A 22,599-nucleotide genomic window follows, 5' to 3' on the forward strand; every position below is an offset into this window, starting at 1 on the left:
ATAAAGGGCCAGTCCAACCTAAAGTAATATTTGGCTATACGTGGATCCCAATAAATGTAAATGTCTACTTACGTTTTGAATATCCTGACTGTTAAAATGGTTGATTAATCAGAATGACCCTTGAAACCAGGCATCTCAAGTCATAGGACAGGTTGTAAAGAAGGTTGTAGCACAATATGACGGATATTATTAGTAGTTGGAAATGTGTACATACTAACTTACCTTTTTTAGCATTAGGTCACTTTGTCCACCAAACCCCCACACTGATTTGGGCATACACTGGCACAATGCGTTCACTGTATCATCTTGCTGAATGCATGCACAGTGTACACTTATTATTACTTGTACTTATATATAGTTCAAAGGTATCAGAATCTAACGTTCCTACCATAGTCAAGTGTCATTAACATATGCCAATGCCATGGGCGAATTTGGGGGGGGAAGCCAATTAACATAGTCTACTTATATGCCATAAGTTGACCATACACGGGCCAGTTTTGGGGCTATAGTCACTTTTAAACACCTTTTAATTCTATTGGTGTTTAATGCAACATATTACCATCTGTGATCATCTGTTTCATTTTTAAAATACCATTATAGGTACATAATTACCCAATAAAAAAATTATCAAATCAAAATGACAAGAAAGGTTATGGATTTACTTACAAACATTATCAAGTCATGTGATAGAATAGGGTAGGATTTTAAATATTTAAATTATTTATGTATGTGTATGATAAATGTGTCAGTCATAATAATTATACTTGTGGTTTCTGCTGATTTAGGTAAAGCGAAAGGCACAGATCCTGGCTGAAATGCAGGAGTTCCTATATAAGCGGATAGAAGAGGATGAGAAGACACGGCAAGACATTGAGAATATTATGCAAGATCTTAACATGTAACTATATTATGATGTAATAATGTGGACTTAACATTCAAAGAAGTTGTAAAAATTATTGTCTTCACAGAGCCCATCACTGAGTGAAAGATCACTGATCTGTTTTCAAGTGATAAGTTATTAAATTGTCATTCAATAAATCTTTCTTCCAGTAGTAAAGACCCTGTAGCCCAAAATGTAAAATCAACATGCCCACAGGTAGCCCTTTGCTATACCGAAAACAAATAATCAGATTGGAGAGGCTATTTATAGCTGATGTCATGTTTATCTTATTTATATTTATTTGCTTTTCTACATATGGATTATTCAGTTAGCTCCATTATGTTGGTCGAAATGTATGTGTTTGTATCTAAATGTTAAGGCATTTTATATATGGGCTATTATTTCCTTCAATCAAAAAGGTCAAATGTACCTGGCAATAAATTCTGAATCTTTTAAACCAATATTAGACCAATACCATGAATACAATCCCAAATTACGGTACATCAATACAAGCCCATATAGTGTCAGATGGAGATGATTACAGGGCAACGCTAAAGACAGTGACAATGGGTCTGATTTAATAAAATTCTACAAAGCTGGAGAGGATACACTTTCATCAGTGAAGCTGGGTGATCCAGCAAATCTGGAATGGATTTGTTAAAAGTAATTTGCTATATATTAGCAAACATTTTCAATGCTGGACCAGCTCTATTCCAGATTCTACTGTTGAAAGCGTATCCTCTCTAGCGTTTCAGAGCTTTATTAAATCAGACTCGGGAATGTGTAAGGTGCTGCAGCCCATCGCCGCTCATCCAAATGAATCCTAAATTGTTATAACTAAGGTAAAGTAGGATCTGTTTGGTTAGTGTCGGCATTATTGTGTAAACCCAGTGGTATTTTTTGGTTCATAACTATAAACCTTTTATAAATCTTATCAATGTTATCTCATCCTACCAACACAGATTGCGAAATGAGAAAATGAAGTTTCTGTTGGATTTGACTGTGCAGTTCATACTTAAACAAGGGCAAGTGGAAGTGGAAAATACAGATTTAATGCCTAATTATGCTGATGCAATACTGCTGCACAGGACTGTGATTGAAGATTTGAATAGCAACATAAGGGTAAATGACAGTCGTAGTAAGAATACTTGTCTGTAAGAAAGATCTGAAACACACATTTATTATGGCTGTCAGATTATTATAATATGTTTTACTTGTTAGGAATTAATACATTTACTGTTAAAACTCAACTTATAGCAAAGTAAAAAAAAAATAGTGCCCTAGATGGATGGTGTTTAAAACAAAAAAGCAGCACTGGCTACAACAGTTGCAGAGCATTATGGAGCCACCTGCTAAAGGAACATAACTATTGTGTCATTCACTTATCACAGCACATCCCTGCATTACTGGGGACTGTTAACTGCTGGCAAGTACTTTGTCCTTTATATTGCTAGTCAAGGGCAACTTACAAGTACAACTTGCATATGCACAGTATGATAACTAACATAGCAATGTTTTATTTGTTTTACTGTTCTATTTATTTTTTTAGGGCCTGGGAGAACAAAAAATCGCCATCATGGTGGAAAGCAAAGACTTCCGAAAAGGAATCTTCCAGCTTGAGTGGGAACACAAGAAGATCCGGATGGAGATGGAAGACTTGAAAAAGAAATCCAGGGACATCACTATGCTTCGTGTGACTAAAGACATTCAGACTGTAAGGGGATTTGGAATTACTTTATATAAACATTAATTACGAAAATACCCCAAGGTTATAAGTACTTATAAATCTACCGTACGCTTTTGTTTATTTTTTAAATCCAGAAATGGTGATGAATGCAATAGTGCAGAAAGAAATGATGTGTACTTTTTACGAGTAATAATAATCAGCATGCATGTTTTATATATTTTATTATGTAGTTCCTCAATGAATCAAATTACGACAAGCGTATAGCTAACCAGATCCTGGTCCTGGAAGAGACTCTCAAAGTCGAAGAGAAGGTAGGTTTAAAGTATGAGTAACATAAAAAATTAACGTTTCCCATTATTATTATTATTATTAATATTATTATTATTGTTATTATTATTATTAATATTATTATTATTATTAATAATAATAATAATAATAATAGTAACAGGATTTATATAGCGCCAACTTATTATGCAGCGCTGTACATTAAATGGGGGTTCCAAATGACTGACAAATACAGACAGTGACACAGGAGGAGGAGAGGACCCTGCCCAGAAGAGCTTACAATCTAGGAGGTGGGGGAAGCAACACACAATATGAGGGGAGTTATGGAGTGGTGGGAAGTAGTGAGAGTTTAAGAGACAGAAGAAGATGGGTAGGCAAGTTTGAAAGATTGGTTTTGAGTGCTCTTTTAAATGAGCAGAAAGTAGGAACAAGCCGAATAGAATTAGGAAGACTATTCCAGAGAGTTGGGGCAGCCCTGGAAAAGTTTTGGAACCGTGCATGTAAGGAGGATATGAGCGAGGAAGTCATTAATATTCATTAAGTAAGTCATTGGTGGAGTAAAGAGAGTAGCTAGGGGTGAATTTGTGTGTTAGGTCAGGATGGTAAGTGGGACAAGAACTGTGGATGGATATGAAGGAGCACAGGCGCTTCAATTTAATTCTGAGGTGAAATGGAAGCCAATGAAGAAAACTAATAGATTGCAAAGGAGAGAGTTGGGTTAGTGGAATACCAGAGAGGAGGATGTTACAGTAGTCTAGACGAGGGATGATGAGGTGATGTAACAGTTCAGGATCTATTGGAAATGGTTTGGAACCCATTAGAACCATTATACATACATATTTTTTGTAGTGGTCGTGTAAGATATGTGCAGATATTTTCTAACACTCTTCTTTTGTGTTGCAGCAACATGAGAAAAATATGAAGCACTACAGAAAAATGAATGAGGATTTAGAGAAATCCATCAAAAAAAAGGAAACAAATGAGGAACTGAACAAGGAACTTCAGGATGTGCTTGTCTCCTTATCCGAAAGGAAACATATATATGATGTAGTTGGTAAGCTCTGAGATGTGGAATCAAGGGAAAACTTTATTAACCTATGGCTGACCATGCTGACCTATTCTTCTGGAAAGGATAAGTGTCCTTTCCAGAAGCACTGTTCCAATGAGTGTGAAGAATCCTACAGACAAGCAATCTGTTCACCAGAGCTAGTGAATATACTCCTTACCTTAAGGCCAACTATTACCAAAGTTATGGACGAAGTGTGGAAAGGTTGGAATTTCCAAATTCTATTACCCATAGGAAACCACTAATGTCCTATCCAACACCTTACCCTGCGCTGCTAAAATATGCTTTTATTGCTGTGTGTGTCCCCGTTAAGCAAATTCTGCACACTTTCTGCCCTGGACACTTCTTGTTTCACAGCAGGAGTTGAGGAAAATATTTCTTTGGGGACTTAGGCAGCAATAAAACATTACATGAAGTCTTAACCCCTCCTGACTGTAGCCATACCCTTATTTAGCATGTTATCATTGTAATCAGGCATGAAAAAAAACACATATATTAATTGAATGTTTTTTATTACTGATTGTTTGTTATCCATGACGAAGAGTTTGCTGTGCATGGCTAATGGTTTGTTCCCCATGGTTTCATGTTGCCTTCAGGCGTAGAGCAAAGTGCAGAGAAGAATGCAAGGGAGAGATACATAGACATTGTACAGCGCCGGAAGCTGGTGGATTTGGTAAAGGCTCAAGCACAGGAGATCTCTCTACAACGCACCGATCTTGATCGGCTGAGGATGAAAACCTTCCCAGCATTAGTCCAAATGGAGTACTGAGCGTCACCAACCCAAGATTACACAAACTTCGTATTTATTATGTCTCACTAGCTTGATCATTTCAAGGCATGCAGTGCAAAACAGTTCACCCCTCATAAATAAATAGGTAAAATTATCATGTGTCTGTGTTTTCTTATTGCACTGACTGTAATCTGTTATATTGTTTCCAGCTATTTCTGAGAACTAAAGAGCTCCATCCCTATATGATATGGAGTATAGGTTAGGGGGAGTGTTTGTAGTCCTCTCATAGAGTGACAATGCTGCTTCATTATTGATACAGTGGGGTTAGTAAGTGTTGTTACTCAAAAAAAAATGTTAGAACCAAAACTAATATTATCAGTCTCACAATAACCTTGTCATAACCTCAAGCCAAGCATAGAAAATTACACAACAACAATGCAGAATAATAAAATTGATCTGAAAAACCAGCATTGGCTTTTACAGGATTGTTTCAGAAAGTGCTTACAATATACTTCTGACATGCATGACAAAAAAAAACACCAAGTTTAGCCTCCTGTCTCAGACCTAAACTGTGGGAGACCTTCTCCCAACTCACAGGCTTCACTGCCTTTCTTTCACACCTGGCCTCAGGCTACAACCTCCCCCTGACTCAAAGGCAGGTTCATTTTTATCAATGGCCTTTGGACTGGAAAAGGGATGGAGTGCCTGGCCCACTCATTCCTTCCAGGATCCCAAATATAGAGCTGCAAATATACAGCAAAACACCTATTTACAGACTTATCCAGGCCCAATATCCTCTTTTCCAGGACATAAATTATGCTAATTATCCCCTAAATTTAGAATCATGTGTTTCTGTCTACTACAATATGTAGGAGACAACTACTAATAATTTACATCAGCAAGTTCCTATGTCCACATAGTTTTCACAAATAGAATCAATAACTTTGCTTATTTGTAATCCTATTGGTGCATCAGTCACTGACACAAGCAGAGGTAACACATTGTATACATTACTAAAGCACAGCCAAAGGAGAACTGACCATGTGATAAAAGACAGAAGATTTACAAGCACAATCCCCATAAACGCTTGACATCTGCTACCCACCCAAATTACCCCAGGAGGATGTAAAAATTCCAACCATCCCAACTGAAAACACATGTCTCTGTCCCTTGTTTACCACAACTGCCTTGTATTTAAACCCTGCCTTGGGATCTGTATCAAATGTATAACATAATGATAAAAATGTTAGATCCTCTAAAATCTTACATTGTTTTAATTTGTATAAAAACAATATAGTACTAGTATATTTATTTTATTGTTTTATGTATTTTTATTAATATTAAAAAAGAAAACAAACAAGATACAAAAGGCCAACATTGAATGTACAATAATTAGGGATAAAAAACTATGCAAAAAGAGACATAGAAAGAAGCCAATAACAAACATAATAAAAACATACAGAGAAACCCACTCTCCTCCCTGTTGGTGTTCCCCAAGGGTCAGTCTTTGGACCGGTTCTCTTTTCTCTGTACACCTCCTCTCTGGGTAGTCTCATATCCTCCTTTGGCTTACAGTACCATCTGTATGCTGATGACACTCAAATTTATCTGTCCACCCCTGACCTGTCTCCCTCAGTCCTGGATAAGGTCTCACGCTGCATGTCGGCCATATCATCATGGATGTCTGACAGATTTCTGAAACTCAACCTGGATAAAACAGAACTCATAATTATCCGCCCCCTCAAATTCAAAACCCCTTTCTGACATATTTTTAACTGTGAACAACACTGTTACTCATCCCTCAGGCACGTTGTCTTGGCGTCACCTTTCATTTACCCCCCATATTAAGAACATTTCCAGGTCCTGTCACTTTCACCTACTCAACATCTCCAAAATCCGCCCCTACCTGTCCCCAGACACCACCAAACTCAAATTGTACATGCTCTTCTCATCGTATCAAGCTCGTCTGGACTACTGTAACCTCCTCCTCTGGTACTCCACTAACCAGACTCTAAGTGGACTCTAACCCTGTCTCTCTTTGCAATTCTCTCCATTGGCTTCCATTTCACCTTAGAATAAAATTCAAGCTCCTGTGCTTTGCCTTCAAATCCCTCCACAGTTATTGTCCCACTTACATTTCTGACATGGTAAAAAAAAATACTCCCCCTTTTCTAGAGACTGCCCCCAACTCTCTGGAATGGTCTTTCTCGTCTTATTCGTCTTGCCCCCTTTCTGCTCATTTAAAAGAGCACTCAAAACCCATTTTTTTAAACTTGCCTACCCATCTTCTGTCTTTTGAAACTGTCACTACTTCCCACCACTTCATACCTCCCATCCTATTGTGTGTAAATTCCCCCACCTACTAGATTGTAAGCTCCTCGGGGCAGGGTTCTCTCCTCCAGTGTAACTGTCTGTATTTGTTTGTCATTTCCAACCCCTATTTAATGTTCAACGCTGCGTAATATGTTGGCGCTATATAAATCCTGTTTATTAATAATAAAAATACCCTTCATGAAGGTACAAAAATATATGAAAGGATTTGCTAGGAGCCTTAGGCCTGGCTGCAGTGTTACTGGACTGCATAGTCATATTTTAGAAACCCATCTCACATGTAAAAGGAAAGTGATAGTAAGACTAAGAAAATGAAGGTAATAATCACAATGTTTGTATGACCACATATTATTATACAGTATTTATATAGCGCCAACATATTACTCAGCGCTGTACATTAGGTAGGGGTTCAAAATGACAGACAGATACAGACAGTGAAACAGGAGGAGAGGACCCTGCCCAGAGGAGCTTACAAAGAGGTGGGGAAGCAGCATACAGTAGGAGGGGGACCAGCATACAATCTATTTTCATGACTTTATATGAGCTATGAAGTAGATGTAAATTCTGAACAGCCAGGCTCCTGCCAGGCTTACCAGGACATAAGGCTATATTAACAGAAAAACAAACAGTGCTGTGTTATTGCTAGTGATATACATCATCATATATGTCATGTTTTTTGTTCCCTATAATTTCATTTTATATAACACAAATTGCTTTAAGATTTTTGCAAATACCAGTGGATAAGTGATTAGGGTATGACCACGTATTTATATTAGCTTGCTATAAGCTTCTGCTTCAGAGCCCCCACCCTGTTAGACTAACAGCACCCATCTCCCTCATCTGGAACCCATACCGTGTATAGTCACAGCAATTTAATGACAGATGTCAAAGGAAACCCCAATGGGCATGGAGGATGGGAAGGCAGGAAGTAAGCTTAAGAGTTTCAAAAGACGCCAATTCATAACCCCCATTGCCTCTTCCTGACCCATTAGAATTGGGTAAATATGATCTTCTGACTTTATGATCTGAATTCTTGTTGAGGATCAAGGATTCATAAAGTCTGGACACGAGGAAGGATATCATCAAAGCAATTAGCTTTTTTAGAAGGAGCCGAGCAAAGGCAACCTTTGTACTTCCCTCATAATAGGTTTACCCAGTCAGTTGTATCTAAATGGAGCAATGTTTTTCACAACCAGGCCACAGGTTGCTAGGGGTTCCTTCAGAAGTGAGTAGTTTGTGTCTCTCGGGTCAGTATACCCGATACCAATAATCTTTTTTTAGTATCTGTATTGGTGATATTTTTCTCAATGGCCAGCAATGAAGCAGACATTCTTCCTCCTGACCCACACTCCCATATACTGCTGTGGATATAAAAATTATAGGAGGGGTCCTGTGTGTTAAAAAGGTTGAGAAACACTGATATGGAAGTTCCCTGCTATAGAGGATGTATTATACTCTGCTCTCCGGTAGTTTATGTCTCCTATTGTCCCTCAATACCAGAGCTGTATTTTTACACCCAGCATTGAACACTTCTGGGAGTGTCAGATGATTGTGTCCCCATTGTATGGGCTGGTTCCACTTTCCAACGCCTTTATCCAAAAATCCCAAAGGACCCAGTTATACTCAATGTCCCCTGGGTCCTGCTGTAATATTGGGACAATTACCTGCACCTTCCATGTATGGGGATCAGGGATTATGTTGTGGGTCATGACATCATTACAGGTTTTGGTCTCTTGGAGGTATGGAATAGCCCCTGGGGAGTATTGATAAGATCAATTGCCTTACATAGGTAAAATGATTGTCTGCCCTGCCAGCAGCTCCATGGAGCACAGTGGGGATGATCATCTCACACAAAGTAATAGCTGCAGCCTTTTCATCATGTTCTCTTCTAATAATTCTCCACCAAAACTCCACCATGACTGTGCTGACTTCATAAACATCAGAGTACAATCTCCTGATCATCACACAAAGAGAGTAAAGTCATTATGTGTCTGTGATTGCTGTGACAGTAATTACAAGGGAGGTGGAAGATGCAAAGCATCAGCGCAGAACCATCCGCGCATGCGCACACTATCTCCCCAAGGCTGCGGTCCCTTTAAGAGTATTTAAAATGCACCCAGGGCGTGGCCGCGTGTCGTGACGTAAGACGCGGGTGGGTCCAAGCTGGAGGTGCCGCTGGTGCTGGGTGGATGGCCGCTCTCAGGAACCTGTCAATGGTGATCGGAGCGGCGGTGGCTGCACTGGGCTCAGTGCTGTTCATTGCCTGGAGCCGGTACATGCCGGGCCGGAGGAGGTACAGGAGGCCGGGGTACCAGCTGGAGTACAGCCCGCTGTGCACTCAGGTGAGCTGCCGGAGACCTCGCCCTGGCTGTATAGACACCGTGCCGAGGGGTGACATAGGGGGCACCAGGGAGCCCCCAGTATCAGTCACTGTGACCTCACCACAGGGGTTCATGTATTCTCATAGTAGCAGAGTTCTGATTGGTTCAACCAGGGACAGTAGGAATGACAGAAGCTGATTGGTTGCCAGGTTGGTGATTGTGCCAGTAATCTCTTCCTGTCCTGAGGTGACAACATAATGATGACAGAGATTTGGGGTGTTTTATAGTCCTTGGAATAATATTGGGTAAAGTTTCCCCTAATAAACAGCTAAGAAAATTATTTTGTGTTATTTATCAGATGTTTGTTATGTTTGCAGACACTTGCAGTGGGGAATTGGTGCTCCTGTCACAGCCATATTGTGGTGACCGAGTCTCCTCTTCACCTCCTTCAGTGTAAATATTACAATGAATTTATTCCATGTAGCTCTTATCTCCGGTCTTCTACCAGGAGCACCACAGTATTGCCAGTCCACAACTGATTCACCCACTGGGAGTGGCCATGACACCCTGGGCTCACAGGAAGTGACTGGAATGTTGCAGGATGTCACTGATAAGAGGCTCAAGTATAGACAGAATACTAATAGGGAACTTTTATTGAGGATGTGACTGCTGCTAATGCCACTTAGATTCTTTGATATAAAAATAAATGTACTTTCTAAATGTCACCTTACAACCTCCATAGCTATGTAATACCTTTGTGTCTAACTGACATCAATGCTACATTGTGTTGGTAATGCAAGGACTGTGTATGAAGTAATTGGGAAAATTGACAAAGATTTGGGTTTCAGTTTAGGTAAAACTAAACTCCATGGTCCTTGCTCAAGCAATATGGCCAACCTATTCCTCAAATCCAAGCTCCTGTGCTTTTTTTTTTTTAAATCCCTCTGAGCTCCTGTCCTTTCCATGTTTCTTACCTGATAGAAAAAAACGCCCCTAGCCGCTCTCTTCGCTCCTCCAATGACCTACTACTGACTTCCTCGCTCATAACCTCCTCACACGCACAGCTCCAAGACCTTTCTAGGGCTTTCTTCATCCTTTTAGATTTTCTCCTACTCTCTATATGTAAAAGAGCTCTTAAAACCCATTTTTGAAAATTGCCTATTCGTCTTTTTCTGTCTCCTAATCAATCACTAATCTATATCCCTCCTTCTATTGTGTGATACCTTCCACCTCTTATATAGTAAGCTGTATTGGGCAAAGTCCTCTCCTCCTCCGGTGTCTTTGTTTTGTATTTGTCTATTATTCAGGTTTGTCTTCTGTAACCCTTATTTATTGTACAGCACTGTGTAATATGTTAAAGGGTGAATAATAATAATCTTCCACCATCCTAAATGGACAGACAGGAATGTACCAGGCACATTGCAGCTCATTCTTTCCAGAGGTATGCAGAGAATTCACTAATACATTGGGGGGTCACATGTGATAAATAGAATAAGCTGATTGACAAGGAAAACCGTCCCAAAGAAAAAAAATAACAGTACAAAGTGACTGAGGAGAAGTATCAGTGTGTTGGTTGTATGAAGAATAGAAAATAATGGGCTTTCTACAGAGTGATAAAAGGTTTTCCTATTCTAAGCTTCCGTGCAATAAAGCTGAAGACATCACAAAGAAAAGTTGGAGTCCGTGTGACTCTCATTTTGTGTCAGCAGTTCTCCAAATGTTTACCACCCATCCTGTATAGTCAGCAGTCCATTCAGATGATCGCTCTGTACAGATTGGCTTCCATAGTGCCCTGTAGTCTGTAAGGTGGGATCAGTGATAGATGTGGTTTGGGGTAAATCAGATCAGGGCCCTAAAATAAATTTGTTTAGGGGCCCAGCTTTCAATGCCTCAGAAGCATAGTTATGTGATAGAACTTTAAAGCCCCGTACAGACGTCAGATCACTGTTATATTCTTTCATGATCGTTTCCAGTGACAGATGATCAAAAAACTGCTGTAACCCAGTGCTATCCTGTTCTATGGAGAGGGAAAGTAAAGTCATTTCTGATCAGTTGGTCATCAGTCCACCCAGGTTGATGAGTGGCATTCGGGTACTGCTTTACAAATGTCAGATTTTCACCTGGAATGAGCATGACCATTTATTTTGGGCATCTATCATCTGACATCTCACAAATGCCCATTCTGAAAACAGCCTTAGTAAGCAAGAAGAGAGAACTGCACTGATCTTTGTGGCACTGCAGATACCAAATTGTGGTGCCACCTTTTTTTACCCTTGTACATTCACCTTTGTGATGTAAACATGAAGTAAGTGTGGAGTGTAAAAGAGTCATAAAACTGATAGCACAGCCTATGGAGTTACCTGAGGGCAGCCTGTAACAGCTGAGCAAACAACATATCAAATTTGTTTAAAAACAAAAGGTTGTGTGTGCAAAGAGCAGAGATTACAGAAAACCTGGGATAGGGATCACCTAATAGAAGTTAGATACTACCCATATAGCAAATCTGAATTTTGTGTGCACCCAAGTCCCTGTCTTCCCGTAATGTACACACCTCTGTATAGTCTGGGAGAGGCAAATGTATTGGGATTGGAGGGAGTGCCAGATATCTGTCACTGATTGCATCCATTGAATTATTCTGGTGGATGTGACCTCAGGGTCAAGTTAGATGCTATAAGGTAATTGGTTAAATACATTTAGGGAATTGTTTTTGTGAGTGATGGTGGTTGAATATTGCTGATCAATTTGAGTATTTTCTGATCTCAGATCAAAACTTGGAATTTAGGCAGTTTTGCTATTGCCATTTGGATATTATCCAATGATGAGACTTATCTCACCATAAAACGAGACCATCTAATCATAAATTGACTTCTCCATTGGTATGACTGTCTCTGGGGGCTGCAGCCAATGTTAGAAGTGATATCAGTGCAACCCTTTATAATACAATAACTGACTGTCACAATTATATTTTATTATTATATAACTGTGCCTCAGAATGTCATCACAATTATAATATAATATTATATTACAATAACTGATGGCACTCTATAATATAATAGCAATATAATCCCACATTGTGACTGTTAACCAAGTGAAATCATAGTAGTTCCAGTTATATGACAATTCACCTGTTTTTTCAGCACAATTAGACTAGAATAGAACAAAAACTGGATTTAGACTGCCCACATTCTGTTCAAGGTTTCTAACAAAGGAAATCATTTTACAAATTTTTTTTTTTTTCTTACAAAACTTTTTTTTAAAGAATTCAATATTCTGACCTAGAAATTCTGAATCCGGTCAGAATTTTTGACCAATCAATCTGTTCTGCTCACTTCTATCTGTGACCTAGTTTGGTAAAAAGCTGTACTTCAGTAGTTATGAATACCCCAGATATTGCTGTTCTCTAGTCTTCATTTGCAGTACATTTAGTGACAGCTTTGTCTTTTCATATTCTAGCTCCAGACTTGCACAATCCTGACCTTTTCCTCTTTCATTTGTACGCAGCCCATGTATTTGGATCGGCAGATTTTAGTCTTGGGTTTGGATGGAGCTGGGAAGAGCAGTATAATTCATGCCCTGAGCACAAACACCACCAGATCCAGCTCAGCACCTACTCATGGATTTAACACTGCCCAGATTCTCAGCCAAGGATTCAGGATAGAACTACTGGAAGGTAAGTGTCTTCATCAGGGTGGTATTAGTATATTATATATATATTACCACTATATATAATATTTATAGTGGTATAATATATATTGTTGAAATCTGTGTAATTTACTTTTTTCCCATTCTAGGGATATTTATTCACTGTTCCTGTCATGTCATATAAAGCACAGCTATAATAGAATGAAACCTGTAGGTAGAGAATTGTGTAGGCTTCCATTGCTGACCTCCAATGACAATGCTTGTGGTCTGTCAGTTGCTGGTTTTAGTTTTAAAACATGCAGGCAGTGAAGTGAGAACACCCTTATTAACCACTTATTTTGGGCTAGTGGCTCATTTTAAAGCCATTGGATAAGCATTATTGACCAGCAGCTAGATCAGGAGAGGTCAGCAGGGGCTTTACATGCTTTCCTCCATAAACCACCAGCAAGGACAAGGTATACTTTCCTTTCACAGACCTGGAACAAACCCTGCAGAGAACTAATTGATCTGAGTCAATGACGCTCAATATTAAAGCCAAACCATCAGCACATGAGCCAGACAACTGGCATTTTTTACACAGCAGCATGAGCAGTGGCAGCCTCTATAGAAAATGAAATGTATAGTAATAAAATATCTTTTTTTTTTTTTTTTTACAATTGTCCACCCCCACTGTGTGCTCATTGTCAGTGCTGCAATAGTAAAAAAAAAAAAACAAACTTGTAGTATTCTGTATATCAGAGTGTAGTAATCCCACCTTCTACTTGTCTCCTCACTTAGCGACTGCTATTTTTCATGGTCATCATGAACAAGAGAACTCTACTATCAAAGAAGAGATGGAGGTCTCCGCTTGCAAACATGAGATATTGTAGTGCCAGAAAACAAAGCAGGCAAATTACAGTGCTAGGTGACTTCAGATGCAAAAACCAACAATAGCAAGGGGTTAAAGGTCAAGGCAGAGAAACATTTTTTAAACAAAGGCTTGGATAAAGGAACGTGAAAAATGTAGATTGCATTACAAAGAGCGTTCTACTGATTTTTTTTTACTATTTAAATTTACAATTGGGAGTTCATTTCCACATACTATAACACATTTATTTCGAAACAGTGTAAAAGATTAACAAAATATAAGAGCCCAACTCTTTCTATTTATAATGCCGGGAATCTTCCAGGTTCATGTGTTTAAATGGCAGAAATTGATTCCCACCAAGGGAATGTCACATGCACTGTTTTATAGAGACTTCGAAATCTTTGCCTACCACTATGTTATTTAGACTAGAAACATCTGTAAAAGACTTTTCTTTCTTCACAAGTTTGTTGTATACAGTTTCATAATCCCATTCCCCCTCGTTCCACTTGTTCTTGTTGTTCTTTGTTCCTGAATACCCATTTCTGGTGTAATGCTCTAAATTATTAATTTTGGTGAGCCCTGTTTTTTCGAAGGCAAAGCATTTCAAGAGCATAGAATTTTTACTGTCCTGACAATACTGCAGATAATTGCTGGATGTAATCCGTTAAATAATTGCTTTTTTTTATCCCATCCACCAATGGCAGTACAGGATCTACATGGGCCTGTGATTAATAATTATGTCTTCTCCTCACAGTTGGCGGTAGCCAGAACCTTCGGACGTACTGGAACCAGTACCTGAAGAACGCACATATAATGGTTTTTGTTGTGGATTCCACTGATGACAAGCGCTTGCAGCTGGCTAGACATGAACTGCATCGGCTTTTGGAGGAGGCACCGGAGTTACCGCTGATGGTGTTGGCCAACAAGCAGGTAAATATTGGCTAGCTGCTTGCTACACTAATCTTTGTACTCCAACTGAAAGGGTGACTAACACACAGAATCATCTAAAATATAATTGTGCTTTTTGTAAAATGTAATATTTCATCTATTGTAATATATATATATATATATATATATATATGTGTGTGTTTTGATTTAAAAATAAACACCACAAGAAACTTCATAAAACAGTACACACAGCGTTTATTAATATAAAGACAGCATTGAAGGAGGCTTCGTTGTCTATGAAATCCCAGGCATAGCTTTTCAGTAAGGAATAGGTTACTTCCGATTCTTAAGATCTATACTGTGGTTATTTACTTGCTCCCACTGTGATTACATAATTGAGAACCACAAAAACGAATTCCAGACCATAATGATGGGATTGGAATACAGGTAGTCCCCTGGTTACATAAGAGATAGGGATTGTACATTTGTTCTTAAGTTGAATTTGTAAGTAAGACAGGTACATTATTATAATAAATGCAATTAGGACAGATGTTTGTCTCAACATTAGGCAGCATGGCGTCTGTATGTCAGATGTCCTTAACTTGGGGACTACCTCTAGATGATTGGCTCTGATTATAAGCCTCATGTAATCAGGCAGTGAGGAAACCCAGCAGCCCCCAAAGTCAATTAGTTTACTCAAATAATTGTTTTTGGGCCAATTGAATTTACATTTTTTGTATGTTTCTCCCTTGTGTTTTAACTAGGTGTGAGTATGTATAAATTAAAATTGTCAACCCCTTTGTGTGACAGTTAGTGACCTCAAATCTTTTTTCCTGCTGTTTACTTGCAGTAGAGGATTCTTTGGTTACAGCTCCTATGAGCAGGTAACTAACCATACAAACAGCAGGCCCCTGGCTGGCAGGTATTTATACTTCAGCTGGTGTGCTGGTAATTTTGCCACCAAAATTTTTATAGAACCCTAAATTACATAAAATTACTTATGAAGAGTGATATTGAGGACCCTCTCTGCAATGTGAGCCAATATCTCTTGACATTTGCATGCAGTGCTTTGTGCAGTACAAGAAATGTAGTTACCCCATATCCATTCCTGAAGAAGCAGTCTAGTTCTGCGAAATACATGGAATGAAAATGACCCCCCTATAGTGAAATTATTCCAAAGTGATACTTCCTTTAAAAGTCCCACTTCCTCTGAACTTCCTTGGTTTTCTACTTCCTTGACCACTATTTAGTGACAAGTCTTACACATTTAAATTCTGTCTATTGGATATGCTAGCCCAGGGGTTCGGCAAACTTTTTGAACTACTAGGCCATTTCAGGAGGTCACACTAGGCCAGAAGAAACAAGGTGTCCAAGGTTTTTTCCAAATGTGACTGCAAGGGAGCAGCCTAGGTATTCTGCCGTGTAGTCTCTGTACGTGTGTGCATGCTTAGCATCGAAATGCCCCTTGAGATTCAACTGCTCGAAAGTGCTGTTGTTGTCGTTGCACACTAAACACAGAGCTTTGTTGCCGCGTTGGACAAAGAATTATTCGTCAGTCCATTCAGGGTTGAAGCTATGACATTTGAGGTCAACCTGCCAGAGACTGGTAGCTGCGCATTGCTTCTGCTCTTTAGGCATAGTAATTGGGGTTACTGTGCAGGAACTTGATGATATAGCAGGTAACATCCAACAATAAATAACTAGGGGGTCGTTAGGCCGGACTGGAATACTGGCTGGGCCGTATCTAGAGTTAACTCTGTGCTAGCCCATGCTAGTTCTGCAATCAAGCTTCTTTTAGCACAACTAAATATGTGAAATGGAGACTAGTTCGCCACCTGATGGCTGTACAGTAGACTTTTTTATTCTGTGTTTTGTTTTTTTTACCTAACCATTAAAGAGATTATTGTTTTATACTGGGAATTACCCTAAATACAGCTAAGCAGTAGTAAAGTTTTGTATCGTGTAGGAAGAGAGCATTTAGTACTGAAAGGCAGACATAAATGCTCTTCAACCAGGAAAAACTTTTTGGCTGCATTTGGCACAGGATTTGGACCTTCATTAGTAGTAGTAGATGACCCTTTCTCTCCTGTCACAAATTGGCATCTGACACTTTTTACTTAGAGGTACTTTAGATTTACCACTGATTTTTTTTTAACCTTTTTATCTTGTCCACCTTTTTAGGGATTGGTATAAATGATTAGGTCAGATCCTTAAGGTAAGTTTACTTTGCTTATCAGGGTAATCCAGACAGTCAAAACTTTTTTTTCTTTTGGTTAGAGTAGGAAATGGTCAAAAAACGTTTTTTGTTTTGTATTCAGTTTGGTAGAATCTCCTTTAATTCCTCCCTAAATGCAACATGAAGGAAGGCCCTTTTTTTCCTTGTCTTATGACAAGAATTAAGAATTTCTTTTACTTTTAGTCCTGGTGGGAATAGTCGCTAGGCCAGAGGGATACTTTTCTCCAACAGGGATACAGATATGCATGTGACAAATCATCTGGCTTTGGAAGTGATAGTCATTATGCCCTCTGAAATGGCCACCCCATGCATCACTGCAGAAAAAAAGAATAGATGTCTTGGGTATTATTATTAAACAGTATTTATATAAGGCCAACATATTACGCAGTGCTGTACATTAAATAGTGGTTGCAAATGACAGACAGTGACACAGGAGAGGATCCTGTCCTGAAGAGCTTGGGAATAGATGTTAAGTTAAAGAAAGTGATGACAAGTTTTCCAATGAACATAAAATATTGTTCTAGCCGTTTCATGTGACTGTTGGAGAAAGAATGTTTTCTATTCTGTGGATTGAAAAGGCTAAATGTTCGTTGGGTCATGTGATGACGAAATAATATGCAGCATGCACTGTTTTTAACATTGGCTTTTTTTTCCACCCCCTTCCTTAGGATTGTCAATCAGCAATTGATATCTCTGCTATTCACTCAGAATTATCCTTACATCGAATCCAAGGCCAGAGGGAGGTGCTGTTACTAGCAACCAGCGCTGTTCATGATGGAGTTGGTCAGAGTACCAGTTTACAGACTGTGAGATCACTGCTTGAAGAACGGCTACACCAAGTGAAAGGATCACAACAGAATCTCATCCATCTGCAAAACAGCTGCTGGCAGACCTCATTTGAAAGAGAGAAAAGTGCATGATGGACACACAGACTTGTGCTGTTACTGGCAAGAAAAGCAAAGCTTCTACTTGTAGGACCAAGTCAGCATTTGAGGACTGACAAAAGGCATGAGTAACACAATGTGATTTCAGAGGGGACTTGATGGGAGGGCTGGTCCCTCCTACACATTCCACCCTATTTACTGCTGCTAACTTATTTTATAGGATTAACCAAAACCTGTTTATACAACATAGTAATAAAAAATTACTTTGGCAATGTCCTTTTTAATGTTACAAATACACACATCTATAAATTGTATTCATAAGATATAATCTGGGGCTCTGTTTAAAAAGGCTTTGCACAGTGAATGTTTGCTGGATAAGTTTTCAACTTTAAAAAAAAAAGCTGTGTGACTTGAACAGTGGTCATGGCTCCACTTCATGGCTAGATGAGCCTTGGGTAAATGGAGTTGCAGCTGGATTTCCATCCATAACCAACATACATAAACAAAGTAATAGAATGGAAAATGTCTGTTCTTGAATGAAGGGCCATAAGAGTCTGCACAGAGAAGCAGCAATTTCTAAGATTGTTGCACTTTGTTTCTGGACTCGATCAGAGCTTGGTACTCCTGTGGGTGATGCCTCTTGTACAGGTTGATTTTTCGCATTATCTGTTTCGGTGTATCCTGGTAGTAGTTCTGTTCATCTCGAGCCATTGCCTACGGATAACAAAAGTCAATTCACTGAAATATTAGCTTGTCATTGATCCTTGTGTGATTAAGATACAAAAAAAAATTGAGTTACAATTTCTTTTTTTTTTAAGCAGTCACCATGTAAATATTTGCTAATATAAAATTATAAAGACGTGTGGAAATAAAACTACCATAAATATATAGAACATTTTTTGAAACCAGGTTGACTGGGATACAGACATGCATCGAATGATCTAGTAATAAATGCTAATTTACTAGACTATGGCTATAGTAAAAAAAACCCTAGTTGTAAAATGCCGCAATTATTCCATAAATCTGCTGTTTAGTTGGCTTAAAAGCAGCAGATCTTCACAGACTACAGCAGACTATATATACCAGGCTGCATTGGAACAGCTACTTTAAAACCATCTCAGCAGAAGCAGTTATATATTGTCATATTAAAAAAGGAAGTCTGGGGGTTCATTATACAGTAAGGCTTAACTCCAGTGTTTTTTAGATTACAAAAAAGGGAAAGATTAAAAAGGGTCATTTTTTTCAGTCCTAGACCAAACTAGGAATATTTTTATTCCACTTTCTGTTGGGTCTACATGAAAGAAAAGAGTATAATGAGAAACAATTACTCACTTGTCTATCCCAAAAAAAAAAACACACACACAAACCTTTTGGCTTTAAAAAATACTTCATTATTTAATTTAGTATAATCATTCTCAGTATATAGTACCTTGTGGTCTTCTCCATAGTTCTCCACCATGTGACGTACATACATAACCATGTCGGTAGAGATGCCCATAGTTTTTTTGGATGGCACACTGGCAGCAGCTTTCAGTTCTGTAAAAACAGATGAACACAAATGTATCATAAAGTACTGGGTCTTCATCTCCTCCTCAGCTTTAAAGAGCCAAGGCAGTTACACAACATGGGACCCATTTTGGGAGCCCTAAGTGGAGAATATCCTGAGATGGCATCACCAAGTATTCCTCTTGCTTGAGCAACTCAAAAAGCCCGGATAGCTGAAGAAAAAAATTATTTATAGGCCTCTAAATATGTAAAATAATACTGATTAACACTCATGTCTGAGAGATGGCTAGTGACATGTCTATGGTCTCAGTAAAGCACTGACAAATGTCAACACTTTATAAAAACAAGTTATTATTTGATGTGCTTGCAAGCTTATAAAATTAAAACCCTCTTTATATCTTTCACTGTAAGGCTGCCCCACTTAGAAGTTTTAGGTAAGTCAAGGCGAGTGTCAATAAAGAAACATACAATTCTTTGAATGCAATACTACAGGAGGAAATGTAATGCAGGTAAAATTACAAACTTCTCAAAGGAGCATTTTGTATCATGGTTTGGAAAGAGGTGATGCATACATTTAAAATGTGCAATGTTCTCACGTGCGTTTCTATTATTGACCAAGGGGCAGCTTGCCTAGATCTCTCCTACATATAGAGAAATACAGCAGCGAGACCAGACTGACATCTTACCTTCTACTACATAGGGCTTTCGAACTTTGCTCTGTTCACCAATCATCTGCAGGGAATCAGAAAACAAAAAGCTGCATAAAAATGTTGCTCAACACACACTGTGTACATACATACGGTATGTATTATTGTGTTTTGAAACATTGAAGCCCATCTTTGTGATGGAAAATTAAGACTCAACTGTGGGCTTTGCTTCCTGTCTGTGGGACCTCTGCTGCAATGGCATACATGCTTTCCCATCCCTGCCTGCCCCCTCATTGCTCATGGAATTCTGTTGCCGATAGCAAACGACTAGTGTTTTAGACTGGAATGCTTCTGCGGACATCCACTGCATGCATGATATGGGTGTCCAAATGGAAGTATCCACATTACACAAGCAGATAAGGAAAAGAAAATAATTTGGGGCTAGGAGTGTCAAGTTAATAATAAAATAAAAGTTTAATGCTTTCCATTGGGGTCTTGACTTTGCATATTCCCTCCCCATTTTTATTTCCAGCTTCCATCAATGTCAGGTTATGTAGTTGACATTTGGGATAACCAGTGCCAGTGTCAAATACAAATTTACTTTTTTCTATTAACCATTAGAAGAGTTTGGGTGAGGCTCTTCCTTTGCAACAATATACTGGCAGGAGAGATTTATTAAGGATTATATAAGGAACATCAAGGTGCTGCCCAAGGCGCCTCTATAGAAGAGTAAAATACGGCCTATGGTAACTAAGGAAATTCCTTCACTCTCATTTCCTGTTTATTGATATTATATTACAGGTACGATTTATAAGTAATGGCAGCTCCTAGGGGTGGTCATATATTTCGTCTCATATCACAAAGAAAAACAAACCACCACTTACCATGGGTTGACGTATCGGCAGAGCTTTGTTAGGATCTGCAACCAGGCCCATTTCAGCCAGGTTTCCAGCCACAGATTTCATGGGATCCCAGGCATTCCTGAGCTCATCACTGCAAGGAAAACACAAATCTCTAAATAAGACAATAAATACATGAAAGTATAATTTATTGCAGGTGGGGGTGCTCAGCCATGAATATCTCAGTCCTTTGTGCCCAATGTCTGCTGGGTCACTTTATACAGGGGTGTAACATACAATAATGGCTTCAAATTAACAATGTCATATCCAGACTTTTAATAAATTTGGGTAAAGGGACAGGTTTAAACCTATCAGGAGTTTTCTGTTATCATTGTGTCTTGCTGACATTTAGACAAGAAATGAGGGAAATCTCTGTTGCAGATTTTTTCTCATTTCCACTCTGGTTATCAGAATACCAGGAACTGATGTGAGTCCTGGATAGCGCTAAACACCCAACAAAACTTCTGTAAACAATTTGAGCTATTGGAATGATTCCTATTGGACATCACTTATATACCCTCTTCTCGGTATGGCTGCACAGTATTTGATGTGTGTGTCTAAAACACTTAGATACACTGGGGGCACCACTCAAGTTTGTATCACTTCCCATCTTGCCGACTTTATCAGACAAGGGTTCTATTTAAAAAAACAGGGAATCAGACATTCCCTTGTGGGAATCTGACATTCCCTTGTGGGAATCTTGCAGGTCCATGTGTTCCGGCGGAAATAATGTGAGTGGGTGATGGCTGGAAACCTTTTCAGTTTTTTATTGCATTTTTCCCTCTATTGGCAGGACAGGAAATGAAGGAAAGTTTTTGTAATAGAGTGCCAAACAGCAGCAAACTTGGCAAGAGTTCCAATCGCAGTCCATTCTATTACAGCACCTCCAGAATTGTCAGATCACTGCAATTATTATTAAACAGGATTTATATAGCTCCAGCATACTAGCAGCGCTGTACATTACATAGGGATAATGAGTTAGGTGAATGCAGAGATTCCGATCACACTTATGGATCAGCTCTCCTGCTGTCACTCACATTTCGCTCACAGTATGAATGATTACTGATGGGTGACTTCCAGCTATGTGTGGCCTCCTGACGCTTACTAAAGTCCGAGGCCTGTACCTCTGTTATTCCCTCACCCAGCCTCATGTAATTCCTCCACCACACTCCAGTCCTCACCATGTAATCCTCGGAGCACCTTTCTTCTTAGCTCGCCGCCTTAGTTTCTTCCTATTCACACTGTAATTAAACGTGTTCTTCCGAGTTTTCCGCACCTTCCCCATCTTCCTTCTCTTACCAGCAACACATGGGCGACACAACGTCGAGCGCGCAGTTCTGACGTCACGCGCACCGCCACGAAGGCTTCTGGGATGTGTAGTTCTGAGAATGGAACCAGAGAATGGCCCTTCACAAGATAGACATTTACATTGGCTTCACTATTGAACGCCCTTTATCCAGCATTTCGTATTCATTGTAATACGTGTATCAAATTAGGCTGTTGGAGGTGTTATGCTGGGAGCTTCTTTGGAATGTTTGATAGTTTTCTATTCATATAATATTTATTGGCTGTATATTTGGCCATTTGGATTTATAAAAAATTCTGTTGTAACAGTCACAGATCTCATACCTTTATCCCCTTCACAGAGCTGACCAACTTTTACATTTCCACTATGGACCTGTTTATTCAGCACATAACGTTTTATTGCTGCCTAAGATAACAAAGTGTTATTTATATATATATTGTATAG

The 22,599-nt window shown here is 39.0% G+C and overlaps 3 protein-coding genes across 3 annotated transcripts in view; 2 read left to right on the forward strand and 1 right to left on the reverse strand.

Annotated features, from left to right (window-relative positions):
- CFAP43 (cilia and flagella associated protein 43) overlaps positions 1–4,796 on the forward strand; it is a 35,408-nt gene extending 30,612 nt beyond the window's left edge. Inside the window, exons 32-37 of the mRNA XM_072398997.1 lie at positions 786–898; positions 1,843–2,002; positions 2,430–2,594; positions 2,798–2,878; positions 3,756–3,906; positions 4,515–4,796. Of these exons, the coding sequence (XP_072255098.1) occupies positions 786–898; positions 1,843–2,002; positions 2,430–2,594; positions 2,798–2,878; positions 3,756–3,906; positions 4,515–4,687 (843 nt within the window). The 3' untranslated portion in view covers positions 4,688–4,796. The remainder of the gene's footprint in view (positions 1–785; positions 899–1,842; positions 2,003–2,429; positions 2,595–2,797; positions 2,879–3,755; positions 3,907–4,514) is intronic.
- A 4,338-nt stretch (positions 4,797–9,134) lies between these two features.
- ARL10 (ARF like GTPase 10) lies at positions 9,135–18,069 on the forward strand. Its single transcript, XM_072400997.1, has 4 exons — positions 9,135–9,321; positions 12,802–12,970; positions 14,544–14,719; positions 17,582–18,069. Exons 1-4 carry the CDS (start codon positions 9,169–9,171, stop codon positions 17,831–17,833), a joined length of 750 nt encoding a protein of 249 aa, XP_072257098.1. The 5' UTR covers positions 9,135–9,168; the 3' UTR covers positions 17,834–18,069.
- On the reverse strand, positions 18,058–22,190 carry NOP16 (NOP16 nucleolar protein). The gene is made up of 5 exons (XM_072400999.1): positions 22,031–22,190; positions 20,835–20,943; positions 19,990–20,035; positions 19,227–19,333; positions 18,058–18,511 (listed from the first exon to the last, which is right to left on the reverse strand). Exons 1-5 carry the CDS (start codon positions 22,132–22,134, stop codon positions 18,374–18,376), a joined length of 504 nt encoding a protein of 167 aa, XP_072257100.1. The 5' UTR covers positions 22,135–22,190; the 3' UTR covers positions 18,058–18,373.
- Between the last annotated feature and the right edge of the window lie 409 nt (positions 22,191–22,599).

The sequence above is a fragment of the Pyxicephalus adspersus genome, chromosome 2, assembly GCF_032062135.1.
Source record: "Pyxicephalus adspersus chromosome 2, UCB_Pads_2.0, whole genome shotgun sequence".
NCBI lineage: Eukaryota > Metazoa > Chordata > Amphibia > Anura > Pyxicephalidae > Pyxicephalus > Pyxicephalus adspersus.

Coding starts and splice junctions, on each gene's coding strand:
- ARL10 (XM_072400997.1), top strand. CDS start 9,169: ATGGCCGCTCTCAGGAACCTGTCAATGGTGATCGGAGCGGCGGTGGCT. Junction 9,322..12,801: donor ACAGCCCGCTGTGCACTCAG/GTGAGCTGCCGG, acceptor ATTTGTACGCAG/CCCATGTATTTGGATCGGCA. Junction 14,720..17,581: donor TGGTGTTGGCCAACAAGCAG/GTAAATATTGGC, acceptor CCCCTTCCTTAG/GATTGTCAATCAGCAATTGA.
- NOP16 (XM_072400999.1), bottom strand. CDS start 22,134: ATGGGGAAGGTGCGGAAAACTCGGAAGAACACGTTTAATTACAGTGTG. Junction 20,944..22,030: donor GGTGCTCCGAGGATTACATG/GTGAGGACTGGA, acceptor TTTTCCTTGCAG/TGATGAGCTCAGGAATGCCT. Junction 20,036..20,834: donor TGCCGATACGTCAACCCATG/GTAAGTGGTGGT, acceptor GATTCCCTGCAG/ATGATTGGTGAACAGAGCAA.